The sequence below is a fragment of the Colias eurytheme genome, chromosome 21 (assembly GCF_061535395.1).
Source record: "Colias eurytheme isolate Ceu_HAF_F1 chromosome 21, ilColEury1 Martin Lab GWU primary, whole genome shotgun sequence".
Classification (NCBI taxonomy): Eukaryota; Metazoa; Arthropoda; class Insecta; order Lepidoptera; family Pieridae; genus Colias; species Colias eurytheme.
The window spans coordinates 7,075,175-7,089,679 of NC_143000.1; the positions used below are offsets into that span (position 1 = coordinate 7,075,175).

Sequence of the window (14,505 nt, forward strand, 5' to 3'; positions counted from 1 at the left end):
CAGTGTTCGGAACCGTTCGAACAGTTTCACTTTTAACTACCGTGGTTTCATAAAACCACACAACATTTTTTTTATTATTAATATCTCAAAAAATTGCTCCTTAAATGCTCCATCAGAATCTGTAATTGCTCCACTTCCATAATTATTAGTTTATTTATAATTAATTAAAAAAAAAAAAAAATGTTGTGTGGTTTTATGAAACCACGGTAAAAGTGTAGATACACGCGACGATGATGGTTTGAGACGATGTAATAAAAGTTTCACTTTAAAAATCCAAATACTGAAAACTTGATTTCCCTATAGAATGAAAAATATTCACTTTTCAAAAAAAAACATTTTTACAAAAAAATTGCTCCCGATTTGCTCTATCAATTACAAAAAAAATTTATTTAATTTTGATAATTTTTACAACAATTAACTGAAACTATGTTTGCATAGTTAACTACTGCGCTGTGACGTCATCAATTGTCATTGCGACGCATAAGGGCCATATTTACATGTATCAGCACTGCAGCGATATCTATAGACCTTAATGTTTATGTTTTTTTATTTATATTATTTACTAGATTTCCGCCCGCGGCTTCCCCCGCGTTTTCAAAGGAAAACCTGCATAGTTCCCGCTAACGCAAACGATAGCAACTTGACACCGAAACATGAAACAAGCGACTGAAACACAAATTAATTAAATATAAATATTTCTGGACAGTATTCACACACGGCAAAATCTGATCCCATACTTAGCTTTCGCTTGTGTTATGGAAACCAGATGGCTGATAAACATACATATGTAATTTTAAATAAATACTTATATAGATAATTAACACCCAGACACAGAGCAAACATCTATGTTCATCACACAAATATTTGCCCCGGGTGGGAATCGAACCCACAACCTCTGGCTTGGAAGGCAGGGCCACTACCAACGCCAACCGGTCAGTCAAAGTAATTAAAAATTACTTGAAAATTTAATATTACGAATAAACGTAATATGCGAGTTTAGTGATGGGTAGGGAAATGTTTATAAACATACCTACATATAATAAGAATTATTTTAAATACATAATAATATCTGTTCCTTTCAACATTTGCTAGATGAAACTAAATAATTAAAATATTATGTCGCATAGATATTCTTAGCTTTTTAAAAATATGGTTCCGTTGTTTATTTAATATTCTATTTTACTTAAGTAAAATAAATAATTAAATAAAACACAATCATATTACAATTTAATATAAAATTACCATGAAATGACATTAATAAGTTTTATGCTGTGAATAATAATATTATTATTTAAAATTATTTACCTTAAGTTGCTATTTATACTTTTAAAATTCTATGCGACATATTTTAATTATTGAGTTTCATCATGGACGAATATATAATTTCATCTAGCAAATGTTGAAAGGAACAGATATTATTATGTTTTTAAAATCATTCTTATTATAGGTACTAGCTGTGCCCGCGACTTCGTCCGCGTGGAATAGTGACTGTATAGTAGAACTACTTAACTTTTATTAAGTAAACACGTACTACCATAAATAATTAAAAGAACTGTTAGTAAAATTTATGACTAAACTGAGCTAAAAAATAAAAAAGAAATGCCTAATTAATTTTTTACGTAAAATTTCTTTTAAATTATGTCATATTATTTTTTAGGCACCAGGGTCGAGGGGAGCAAATTTATTTACCTTCCTTTCTTGTATGTGTGTTTTTAACAATGTATCGTGCAGCAACTGAGCGCCGAGACAAACGTCAAAACGCAAAGGAATAGAATCAATGATATTTTATGTATAGATACGTTATATACTCACAATATATCCAAAAAAAATGCTTCATATGCAGTGTTAGGCACACACAAATGCAAGTTTCATTTTACTTAATTTATTACATTGACAGACTGTATAAGAGAGATGGCTCTAATAAAATGATATAAACAAAAAAGACAAAGATAGTTTGTCACTTCCGCGTAGGTGTAAGCAAAAGTCATAAGAATTCACAATAGTTGCCATGGTAATTGGCATAGACTAACGACACAGAAGGTTCAATGTTATAGATGTTACGTTTCCTGCACAAGTAAACAAATGTGACAATTTCATTTACTTTTTAATTATTATTATGATGTTGTATTAAAATGAAAAAAACTTTTTGGGAGATATAACTGTATTAAGTATTTATTACTAGCTGTTGTGTTCGTTTTCGCTCATCATCATTTCACCCGATAAACACCCACTGCTGAGCATACTCCTTATAGAACTCCATAAGGACCGATCTTACGCTATTCGTTTCAAGGCAGTTCCCGAAACCCGTACAAGGTCATCCTCCAACTTGTAGGATATAATAATAGTGGTCCCTAGATGAAAAAGGATGAAATAAAAAAAAGGATGAAGGATAAGCCTTTTTGTCTAAAACACAAATAAAATTTATGTTCAATAGCTATTTACAGAAAAGCAAATAGCATTTTCGTCAGTAGCGATAATCTATTTTTTAATGTATGTATACGTATATTCAACATCATTTTTGCAAACAAACATTTTTGCCATCACGATTTCATTGTATATAATAAATTGATATACATATTTGTTAATTACATGCACTGTGTGGATTTAAATATAAAAATAATCAAGTATTTACCCAAATCGAAATTAATAAAATAACCGTTCTATTTTCAATAATCGTATCTACATGATAATCTTTGAACACAGTGTACGCTAGCTTTGTCACACTAGTGATTGAAGCAATGTTTTATCCCTTTCATTATTTCAATACAAGTGTCAAGCAAGTGTCATTCATAAAGAATTGTAAATTGTTATTTTTACTCTTAAACTGTAATAATTTAATATATTTTCCTGTGATATGATATTCCTTTATCTTTCTTTATTTTTTTGCACTTTCTGATGACACAGGAAGGCATTTTCGACAACTTTAATGTATCTATCGGCACATGCGCTCACTGGGACCGGTCACAATCTGACTGATTGCATTGGTCCCAAATAGGACCAATTCACGGAATCAGTTTTGGTGCGTGGATGACGTATCTACCTCTTGTTTCTATAAATAATATCATTGAATAGAATCCGCTATCGATACTAATTGACATAAGCGTATGATGTTTTGCTAAGGATTTGTTCACCCTACCAACGACGACGACGACCACGAACAAAATTTTCATTCAGTCGCAATTTAACAAAATTGTGCAAACCACAATCACTACATAGTATAAAACAAAGTCGCTTTCCCTGTCCCTATGTCCCTATGTCCCTATGTCCCTTTGTACGCTTAAATCTTTGAAACTACGCAACGGATTTTGATGCGGTTTTTTTTAATAGATAGAGTGATTCAAGAGGAAGGTTTATATGTATAATAACATCCATTAAATAGTGGAGAAGTACTGTTATTTTTGAGGTTTCTAATGTGATGTCGTAAAAAATTACATTTTTTCCGCTTAAATTGCAAACGCAGGCTGAACCCTACGAGTTTTATCAAAATACTTAATGTACTAAGTATTATACACATTGAAAAGGTCTACAGAAAAGTCCGCGATGGTATATGTCTATCTCTTATGGATAACCCACAATAACTTTTTTTGTCATTTACTTTTTACGACAAATAATGGCTTATTTTCGAAGCCATTTTAACCAATACAGCATTAATCCTTAACCAATTAATATAGATCTATATGGCCCTTTACACCGTATGATTTAAGTAAATATTTTCGAAGATATTACAGATTTAAAAATTGCGGGAACTAACGTTTGCGGCGGTACCGGCCGGCCGCCCTGCTATATATACAACTGCTATATACAAAAACGTTACGTTCACAGTTTTTCCGTATTTCGTATCAGCATTGCACCCGTGCGAAGCCGGGGCGGGTCGCTAGTAATTTATACGTAAGACTATAATTATGGATTAGTTATTAGTATGCTCTTAGTATGTACCTATAATACGTTTTTGTGGATCAAAGTTTAAAATTTCCTTCTGAAGCTACTTCGAAAGCTACTGTGGTAGGTAATAAAACTAAAAATAAATTCATAAAACCGTTTATTTATTTAACATAAAGTGAACTAATTATCCATAGACATAAAAGTATCCGCATTCAGTAGGTACGTCGCACATAGATTCTTATGCTCAAATGCTTCTAATATATCTTCGTCAAGATGTCTGTTTATTCTACTGTTTAAGCTGATTTTTTGCACTTAGTGCACCTATTTTTAGTCTACCTTTGCTTTACGGAAGGACATATTATATAGCATATATGTTTCTTTTATTTTGCTGTGGAGGGCATTACTTTGCTCAGTCTCATTTATAACATTCACATTACTTCTTCCTGGCATGTTTAAAATTTATGTGATTGAGTCCGGCAGAGTATCAGTAATGTCATCAGTAATAATTATACCTGAAAAACATTGAAGAGGATCTAAAATATTTTGAAAAAAGCGTACAGACCCACGTGCTATGTATCTATGTTCCTTGAAGGTCTTCTGCTTTGTGACCTTGACTGTTGTGGTGACCATATGTGTTTATCTTTCCCAAGAAGAATGGTACGCGATGGTCTTATAATCAAATCGCTACGGTCAGCTGAAGTGCTAGGTGTTTCGTCTTCAATGGAACGTGGGGAGATGTATTACTACTTGCCTCTTAATCTTGATCTGGAAATTGCTCTTTATTTACAGTAGAAACTTCATAATCACCCTCCGTTTCATGCCTCATCAGCCTCAATGTGGTCTTCAGACTCTTTAGCAGATTAATTTTCCTCACCGCTTTTGACTTCTAATAATAACATATTATGAATCGTATCTAAAAAATAAAATAATAGGAACCATTATAAAAAATAAAATAACGTAATTTTAACTTAACTAAATAGTACGAAAAATTACGTTAATACTAACCTTCGTCGATGTGACGAGCCATGGTTGCTGGAACAGCGCGTGTGGACCTTCCACGCACAAAGCACTACCGTCCATTGCAAGCGCAATGGGTCGGCAGAGATTAGCTGAAGTTAGAAAACTATACTGTCGCGCGCGTAAAATTGTAGCGATTTTTTTGGTGACGCGTCGTCGAATCGACGAAGGTTAGTAATCTAGGGGTTGCATGCCGTTGAATGACGGCTAAACATGCTGTAATAATGTATCTTAACACCTATGTATACCATGTTTACTTGCAAATAAACGATTTATTTATTTAAAACATCTATTATAGTGAATTAAACGATACGAACTTGAAATATATGTTAATTTAAAAAAAAATCAGAAGGCACTACCGCAACCGCAGTATTCGATCACCACAGCCGGTAATCGAACCGAGCGAGCGTGAATTACGAATTGTTACGTCTAATTGTTCGTAAGTAAACAAGTTATAATAAATAAATAAATTCTTTATTTAAGAGTAACAAAGACCCATTTTAAACACAATACACATATAAAATTAAGCTCACAATCATAAAATATAAAATTGACATGTCACAAATAATAATAATCAATGAAACATACATAAAATCACAGAAAAATTAAACAAAAATAGTTGAACGTGTCCGTGTGCTTCTTTGTCGCTCGTTCCGCGCTCTCGGTGCACTGCACTTCAAGCCTAACATGGAACGCCTCAGAGCGAGGTAACGCCGAATGAGTCATGTTTTTTCGTGCGTGCAGCCGGCCCTATCGAATTATAAGACGTTGTCACGTCAAAAAAAAACAAAATTGGTTGTCTGTAAAGTCGGTTTACTGACGATAGTTGAACGTGACAACGTCCGATTGTGCTTCTTTGTCCCTCGTTCCGCGCTCTCGCTTGCACTTCAAACCTAACGGAACGCCTCAGAGCGAGGTAACGCCGCATGAGTCATGTTTTTTCGTGCGTGCAGCCGGCTCTATCGAATTATAAGACGTTGTCACGTCAATAAAAATAAAAATTAAAATACGCAATAAATAATTAATCTAAAAATAAAAATTATTAGGTATACAATTTAAAAAACTTCACGTCTCACCAACACATTAATAAAATGTTCGGGAAGAATTTAGAATTTCGTTGGGACTTTCACGTAACCGTTGGAGTAATGAAGCTGTCTTTTTTCGCAAAATGGCATGAAAGTCATTAGTATGAGCCTGCCTTATATTTTTGCCTCTTTGCTACACCGGGCGAACCTGTGGGCCAGCATATTACATTTAGCCGCCAGGGATTTCCTCTCACGCTCAATGTCAACTTGATGATTCAAGTCCTCCGAAACACAGTGTCCGAGATATTGAAACTGTTTTACCCTCTTTAACTATTTGGTATAAGTTGATTATCGGTTCGTAACCAATGTGCTTTCGGGGGACTCCAAAGATCATATAAACGCTTTTTGCGACATTATATGTTAAGCCATGCTTGGCAGCATACTCCTGGCAGGAATTCAGTAGTTCTCTAATGGAACCTGCAGTCCTAACAGGACCATATCATCTGCGTAGCTGATGTTATTAACGCATACACCATCTATCCAACAGCCTCCCTTTTTCCTCAGCTCTAATATGAGTTCATTTACATATAGGTTGAAAAGCTTCGGCGAGGTTAAACCTCCCTGCCTCACGCCACACTCCAACCTATATGAATCGGATAACTCTGTCCCCCACCTGACATTGTTCACTTAATTTGCATACCGAAATTGCAGTACACTTATCAACTCCCTTTGTACTCAATCAACTCCCTTTGCCTTCTCCATCTTTTCCCACAGTATATCATAAGATACAAGGTCAAAAGCCTTAGAAAGATCGAGAAAGCAGGCGTACACTGGGGTTCTTCTGCTAGTATAGTATTGAATAGTTTGTTTTAGGCAGAGTATCGCACTTTCTGTTGATAGACCTGGTTGAAAGCCGAATTGGGCATCATCCAGGTTTAGCGCTTCGCCAAGACATTTATCAAACAAACTATCCAAAACCTTAGCTGCTATGGTGGCCAGTGATATTGGTCTGTAATTTGACCTATCCGAAATATTGCCAGTTTTGTTTTTGACAATAGGGACCACAATAGTTCTCATCATCTCAGCGGGAATATAAGAATGACTTACACAAAGAGAGTAAAACTTAGCAAGCACTCGGGGCAAGTGCACACCTGCATGTCTCAAATGCTCCACACTGAGGCTATCATAGCCCGGTGATTTACCTCTCGTCATCTTATTTATGACACTCGCCACCTGTTTAGCTGAAAAAGTAATAAGATCATTGTTTAGATCTTTATCAAGGCTAAACATTTGCTTGGAAGGTCCCAAAGGTGATGATAATTATTTTTATTTTTATTTATGACTAATTATTGTTATTTTCGCATACACGAGACTGAACGTTGAACGTTGTCCCCACTTTAATGTATCTGATGAGTGATGACAAATATTTTAATATATTTTTTTCGAAATGCAGCCAGCATGGTGGTTTATGGCCTGAACCCTCACAGGACGCCCGTTTCCCTGCAGTGTGAACATAATATGGGCTGATGATAATGATGATGATGAATATTAGAATCGATTATATACTAAATATTTGTATTTAGCAGATAACATGGCACCAACACCGCAAGATGTATCCAGCTCCGAAGGCACCGCAGATTCTGGAGATAGGGTCGTCATCTCCGGAATGGCGGGCCTTTACCCTGACTCGCATAACGTCAAAGAGTACCGCGATATTCTTTACAATAAGGTTTCTTGAATTCTTGCTTTTGAAGAGCAAAGGCTCTTCTTTTCATTTTGTAAGAATGCTTGTATCTTTTTATAACAATTTAATTGTTTAACTAAAACATGTCATCTGTCTGTTTTTATTCTTTACAGTATTTCTTTTATTATTTCAATAACAACCCAATAAACTTGCATCTTTATAATATTATTGACACAGATTTTATTATAAAATAACATAATATTATGTAATAAAATAACATATTATAAAATAACATAATATTATGTAAAATAACATAAAATACAATCAACACACGATTGTATTTTTCGACTTTGTTTAAATTTTTAATTACTGTAAAAAAGTAACAATGAAGTAAGTAAGGAGTAACTAAATAATATAACCTTTTTTTTTAATAATCAGGTAAATCCAACGGCAACGAAAAATGCTCGTTGGCAGTACAACCACCCAGAGGTAGCTCAATACACAGGAAAAGTACCAGAGCTGGAGTATTTCGACGCGCAATTCTTCAAAGTGCACCATCGCCTCGGAAACTCCATGGACTCCATGGCGAGGAAGATTCTAGAACAAGCATACGATGCTATGTATGATGCAGGTTTGTAGCGACACGTCGCTTTCAATCGCGCAAGCGAAATGTTTCCGCTACAGAGCACATATACAACTTTCCGACATCATTCATTCTTAACGGCCAGCCAGTCGAGTAGACTGGTCAAGGATCCCCCCTTTTTCGATGGAGGAATTCCACCTTCCTTCCTCCACAGGTCAAAAATCTCTTTAAATTATTCTACGCCATGCATATAAGCATGCGTGAATGCGAAAAAGAGAGAAGAAAAAATAAGAAGAGTGTCTCAACTTTCGACTATTTAAAATTATTTCATCTATATTAAGTGTATTTGCTTTTAGGTGTGAGTTCAGAGCAACTGTCTGGCACAAAAGTTGGAGTCTACGTTGGTACTTGTTTCTCAGAAACCGAAAAAGCTTGCTTTTATGTAGCTAACACAAGAAATGGCTTTGGTATAGCAGGGTAAGTTATTAACATAGTCAATAACTGCCATCGTATTAAAATGTGAAACTATAGGGGAACAAAGATAGATAAGAAGTACTTGCACTTGCACTTATTCACCACATGACTTATTTATTTTTGACGTGACAACGTATTAAATTAGGTTGCGACTGGGAGTCACTTATGAAAAAGTGTAACGCTCGGTAACGTTACGATGAGTCACCGAACGAGAGAGAGGCCCGCCGAATGCCTTGCGTCTCTCTCCCACTCAACTATGATCGAGAAAAAGACGTTGTCACGTAAAATCTTCGCCCGTAAAACCGACTTTACAGGCAACCATTTTTTTACTAGGTTTCCGCCCGCGGCTTCGCCTGCGCAGTCCGGGATTGCGTCATTTTCCCGGGATAAAAAGTAGCCTATGTCCTTTCTTGGGTATCAAAATATCTCCATACCAAATTTCATGAAAATTGGTTCAGTAGTTTAGACGTGATTGAGTAACAGACAGACAGACAGAGTTACTTTCGCATTTATAATATTAATATGGATAAGACAAAAAAATATTTGCCCCATTTGCCGCCTCTCAAGAATGTGCCGCTCAAAGCTTCGTTTTCCCAGCTTAATTGATGACGATAAAAAAAAAACAAATGCGATGTTTAAAATTCGTTAGTTAAAGTGAGTTTATTTGCCTTTCAGATGCAGTAAATCGATGTTCGCCAATCGAGTTTCCTACTGGTTGAACGCGAAGGGACCGTCGATGAGTGTAGACCAGGCCTGCTGCAGTTCTACTGTCGCTTTGGACCTGGCATACCAGGCTATTAAGCACGGAGAAATCGATTCTGCTATTGTTGGTGGGGCAAATATTTGCTTGCATCCACAGTCTACTGTGCATTATGGACGGTAAATAATCCAACTTACAAAATTATGTTTTAACATAGAGACGTGTTTCTTTTAACATTCAATCTAATTCGTTCTATAAACGAGCCGCTCCGAGATACAAAAAAGGCCAAATATATGTTTTAATATACTCGTATGTTACGCATAATGGTGAAAGAGTTTCCAAACCCGGCTTTGAAGTTTAGTATTAGTTTGGTATTAAAAAATTCCACAACTTTCTTTGATATGAATTCAAATAATTAATATCAGATAAAACAAAAAAAAAATGTGTTCCTTATATGATTTTCCAGAATCATTCCCATAAGTAATGATGGAAAAACAAAATCCTTTGATAAGGACGCGAGTGGTTGTACAAGATCTGAAGCCGTCAATGTTTTGTTCCTACAGAAGGCAAAAAATGCACTGAGGTAAGGAACGTTTAGAAATTATTTTTTTTTATTCACACTCTTAAAGGCGTGGGTTCGACTACCTCGTGATCGCATTTTTTCTATTCTTTAAATTTATATTTATAAAGCATTTCAATACTTTAAAACTACAATATAAAATATTTTATATTATTTTTTATTTAATAGGATATATGCTGAAGTAATTCACGTAAAATCCGAATTCCGCGGTTTACTTGAAGGTGAAAACGGACCTAAATATGGTTTTTACCGGAAACCAAATGACATGGCGGTGTTCTTGAAAAACTTTTACAAAGAAGCAAATGTGCTTCCCCAATCTGTTGAATACGTCGAGGCAGTTGGTTCTGGTGAGACCTTTATGAAATGCATTAGATCTAATTAATAATTTAAAGGCTTGGATTAACGAATATTATCATAGGTACATATATGAAAGTTCTATTGATTGTTATACATAATATAGCGTTGAATTCGTTGTATTTTGGGTGGAAACTATGACAGTTATAAATTTATGTCATTTTAATAATATAATATATTTCCATTCTAACAGCTACCCCCGAAGCAGATAAAGCAGAATTAGAAGCTTTAGGTAAAGTGTTTTGTGAAAATCGTGATGATCCTCTTTTAGTTGGAAGTGTGATGTCTAACATTGGCTATGGGGAGGCAGCATCTGGAGTGTCTGCTATAACCAAAGTACGAGCTTTTCTTATTATTGATATAAAATTTATAGAGTAAAATAAAATATTTATGACCAGAGGCATTAACATAGTTGCTTTTTTCTAATTCAGGTACTATTGGGTTATGAAAATGGCAAACTTGCAGCGAATCTTAACTGTGAGAATCCAAGAAATGATGTTGATGCATTGAGGAAGGGAAAAATGCGTATTGTGACTGAACACCAGTCGATTGGAGGTGGTTATACTGCTATCAATGGATTGTCAGTGACTGGTGTTAACACTCATGTATTACTACGTGGGCACAATAAACCAAAGGCAATTTTTTTATTATTGTACAATGAAAATATTATTTATTACCAGCTTTCCACCCGCGGCATCGCCCGCGCAGTCAAAGAAAACCCCGCATAGTTCCCGTTCCCGTGGGATTTCCGAGATAAAACCTATCCTATGTCCTTTCTCGGGTATCAAAATATCTCTATACCAAATTTCATGCAAATTGGTTCAGTAGTTAAGGCGTGATTGAGTAACAGACAGACAGACAGAGTTACTTTCGCATTTATAATATTAGTATGGATTTAGTATAACCACATTATATCTAGCCGAGTGAGGAAAACTTCATTGGGTAGTTCGTTATTAAAAAAAATAATATTTAATTCACTATCGATCAGGTATAAAAAAACCACAAGTCTGAACTTGCATGGTAAATTTGGTATATGGTTTTTAGGACTTAAATCGCTATAAGAGCAACATTCCGCGACTAGTAACTATTTCGGGCAGACAACAGTCCGCTGTTGAAAATATATTAGAGGACTTGAAGAGCCGTCCCATCGATCCAGAGGAACTTGCCCTTTTCCATAACATTCACCAGACTAGAATCAGTGGGCACTTGGGAAGAGGATATATCATATTAGGTGAGTAGTATTAAACGTTGCATTTAAATGCTAATTCCGCTTATTTTCTTTAACAGAACTTACACTGGCATATTGAAACAGAACTGATTTGATCATTGTAATATTATTTGAATATTTTAGACACAGATGGATTCAATGAGACAATAAGCCTTAGCCAAAAAGCCAATTACTTCGATGACGCGGTTCGTCCGCTGTGGTTCGTGTACAGCGGGATGGGCTCGCAGTGGCCCGGGATGGGGAAGCAGCTCATGCGCTTACCTGTCTTCGCCGCAGCTATAGAACGGTATTTACTTTACGCGATTAATGTTACATTCAAGTATATTTTTCAATTAAGCAATTCCTAATTTTTAACAATGTCTTTCGTCAAACCATTGAAAATTTTTACAACTCAGTGGACATAAATTTCCCATCTTAATTTTACTTACTTACGAGGAATTTTTTTTCAGCTGCCAAAAAGTGCTCGAGCCAAAGGGTGTGGACATAATCCATATAATAACTTCACCAGACAAGAAAATCTTCGACAATATCTTACATTCGTTTGTTGGAATTGCTGCAGTACAAATTGGGCTTACTGATGTTCTTACAGAATTGGGAATTGTACCTGATAAAATTATCGGTAAATAAAATATTTCTTCTTTGTTTTACTGTAATGACTCTGCTTGTCAATTGTTTCCAGCTTAAATAAGTATAAAACTTATACGTATATAACTTAATAAAATAACTTTAATTAAAATACAGGTCACAGTGTAGGCGAGTTAGGATGTGCGTACGCAGACGGTTGCCTCACAGCGGAAGAGATGATCCTCTCCGCGTATAGCCGAGGGCTCGTGTCTGTACAGACACCGTTTATTAAGGGATCTATGGCGGCTGTTGGAATTGGGTATCAACAGGTGCGTTATAGTTATCACAAACAATGAAAAATATTTTCTCGACCTCAATTAAATTAGATTTTTTATCAACGTCAATAATATTAATCCCTATCTTCCATTAATAATTGCATCCCTAGAGCTAAGTATATGTACGAAAACTCTTCTTTGTGTCACCATTTACTATCAAGTCTTTTTTTGGGATTGTAGTTGGAATTAGAACTGTATAAGAATATAAAGTTACGGTCGAATTGAGGGAAAAAGGTATGAATTTCATTTAAAGTTAATTTCTTTTTAGATTTCCAAAATGTGTCCACCTGAAATTGAAGTGGCATGTCGCAACAGTTCCGAGTCATCGACTATCTCAGGGCCAGCAGATGCTATGAAGGAGTTTGTTGAGTCTCTGACCGCGAAGGGCATATTTGCTAAGGAAGTCCCATGTTCCAACATCGCGTTTCACTCAAGATATATTGCTGACGCAGGTGAAAATAATGATTCATTTATCATTTTCGCATAACTCAAACTCAAACTCAAACTCAAACATTTAATTATTCAATTAGACTTCTTCTAGAAGCACTTTTGAAACGTCATTAAGTACATATTTTTAACATTTACCACCGATTCGGAAAGCAGTATCTACGGAGAAGAATCGGCAAGAAACTCCATAGTTGCTCTTTTTAATCATGTCAGATTTACAATTTTACAAATTACATATGTAATATCATAATATATTATCATAATATGCCAAAGAACTGTCCTGTGGTTTTTACGCGACAACCCTCCATGGGTTTTTATCGTCCATAAATTCCTTAATACTGTAATAGGCTCTCTGGACAAGTACATTTTTTATATAAGTTTTAAATTTAGAACTACTAAACTCTTTAATATTATGAGGAATACGATCTGTTTTACCATATTATATGAAAAATCTGTATATTATTTTCCTGTTTTATTATTTTCAGGACCTGGTCTTTTTAAATACTTAAGCGAAGTAATAAAGACTCCGCGACTGCGCTCCAAACGCTGGGTATCAACATCCATTCCTGAAGAACGATGGAACGAGCCACTTGCAAAATACTCCTCAGCGGAATATCACACCAATAACTTGCTTGTAATTTTTATTCTTTTTTTCACCATAGTGATGTTCGGTATTATAATTATTGTATATCTTAGATGTTCTTTTGGCAGCTATTATTGAGAGAAAATTCATAGAATTGATAAATTGAATAAATTGAATTTAATTTACTAGAAATCATATTTATCTTCTCCAGAATCCAGTTCTATTCGAGGAGACATCTCAACATATACCAAAGAATGCAGTGCTTGTCGAAGTAGCACCACACGGTCTCCTGCAAGCAATCCTGAAACGTTCTTTACCTTACTGTACAAATATACCACTCACTCGCCGAGGCCATGCCGATAATGTCGTACATTTATTGGAAGCCATTGGAAAGTAAGTTTAGATGAACTTAGTAAAATTCACAATAATAAAACCTGCAAAGTAATCAACAACGTTTAAACATTGAAATATTCAAATTCAAATTCAAATTCAAAATTTATTTATTGTGTCACAGGTATTATGGGTTATTAGTTATTACATTAGGTGATCCGCTGTGATCTGCCACGTGGCGTACAATTTTTAAAAATGTTTTACACAGGATTATTAATTATTAAACCGATTATACATTTATAACATTATTAATATATTATTGTTTATACCAAGCACAAAACAAAAAGCACAAAATATTATTGAATGGTCCATATTTAAAATTGAAATAGGTAAATGTCATGGGTTTTTAGAAAATGTAGGTAATGTCAGTTTACTTATTAATTAATTGTTAAAATATTCTGTAAGTGAATAGAAAGTCATTTCGATTAAATAGTCAAAAAGAGTTTTCTTGAAGGACGTCAAGCTGGTGCATTTTCTAATGTTAAGTGGTAATTTATTATAAATAATTGCTGGAGTTACAAATACGCTTTTTTGATATAAGGCAGTTTTAACGTTGAAACGTACTTGCAACTGGTCACGATTTCGTTCACTTAACACCTTTGTGTATAGTTCAGGGTGGCGTTTTACGTGGAGAGCTATTTCAAAGATGTACATATACA

The 14,505-nt window shown here is 34.9% G+C and overlaps 1 protein-coding gene across 1 annotated transcript in view; it reads left to right on the forward strand.

Moving 5' to 3' along the window:
* Positions 1-7,516: 7,516 nt before the first annotated feature.
* The window catches only part of LOC149899251 (fatty acid synthase-like), a 53,323-nt gene continuing 46,334 nt past the window's right edge, over positions 7,517-14,505 (forward strand). Inside the window, exons 1-15 of the mRNA XM_090114207.1 lie at positions 7,517-7,653; positions 8,047-8,239; positions 8,548-8,668; positions 9,341-9,544; positions 9,832-9,948; positions 10,114-10,292; positions 10,493-10,635; positions 10,731-10,934; positions 11,344-11,530; positions 11,651-11,813; positions 11,977-12,146; positions 12,269-12,420; positions 12,695-12,878; positions 13,359-13,507; positions 13,668-13,849. Coding sequence (XP_089970333.1) covers positions 7,591-7,653; positions 8,047-8,239; positions 8,548-8,668; positions 9,341-9,544; positions 9,832-9,948; positions 10,114-10,292; positions 10,493-10,635; positions 10,731-10,934; positions 11,344-11,530; positions 11,651-11,813; positions 11,977-12,146; positions 12,269-12,420; positions 12,695-12,878; positions 13,359-13,507; positions 13,668-13,849 — 2,411 coding nt within the window. The 5' untranslated portion in view covers positions 7,517-7,590. The remainder of the gene's footprint in view (positions 7,654-8,046; positions 8,240-8,547; positions 8,669-9,340; positions 9,545-9,831; positions 9,949-10,113; positions 10,293-10,492; positions 10,636-10,730; positions 10,935-11,343; positions 11,531-11,650; positions 11,814-11,976; positions 12,147-12,268; positions 12,421-12,694; positions 12,879-13,358; positions 13,508-13,667; positions 13,850-14,505) is intronic.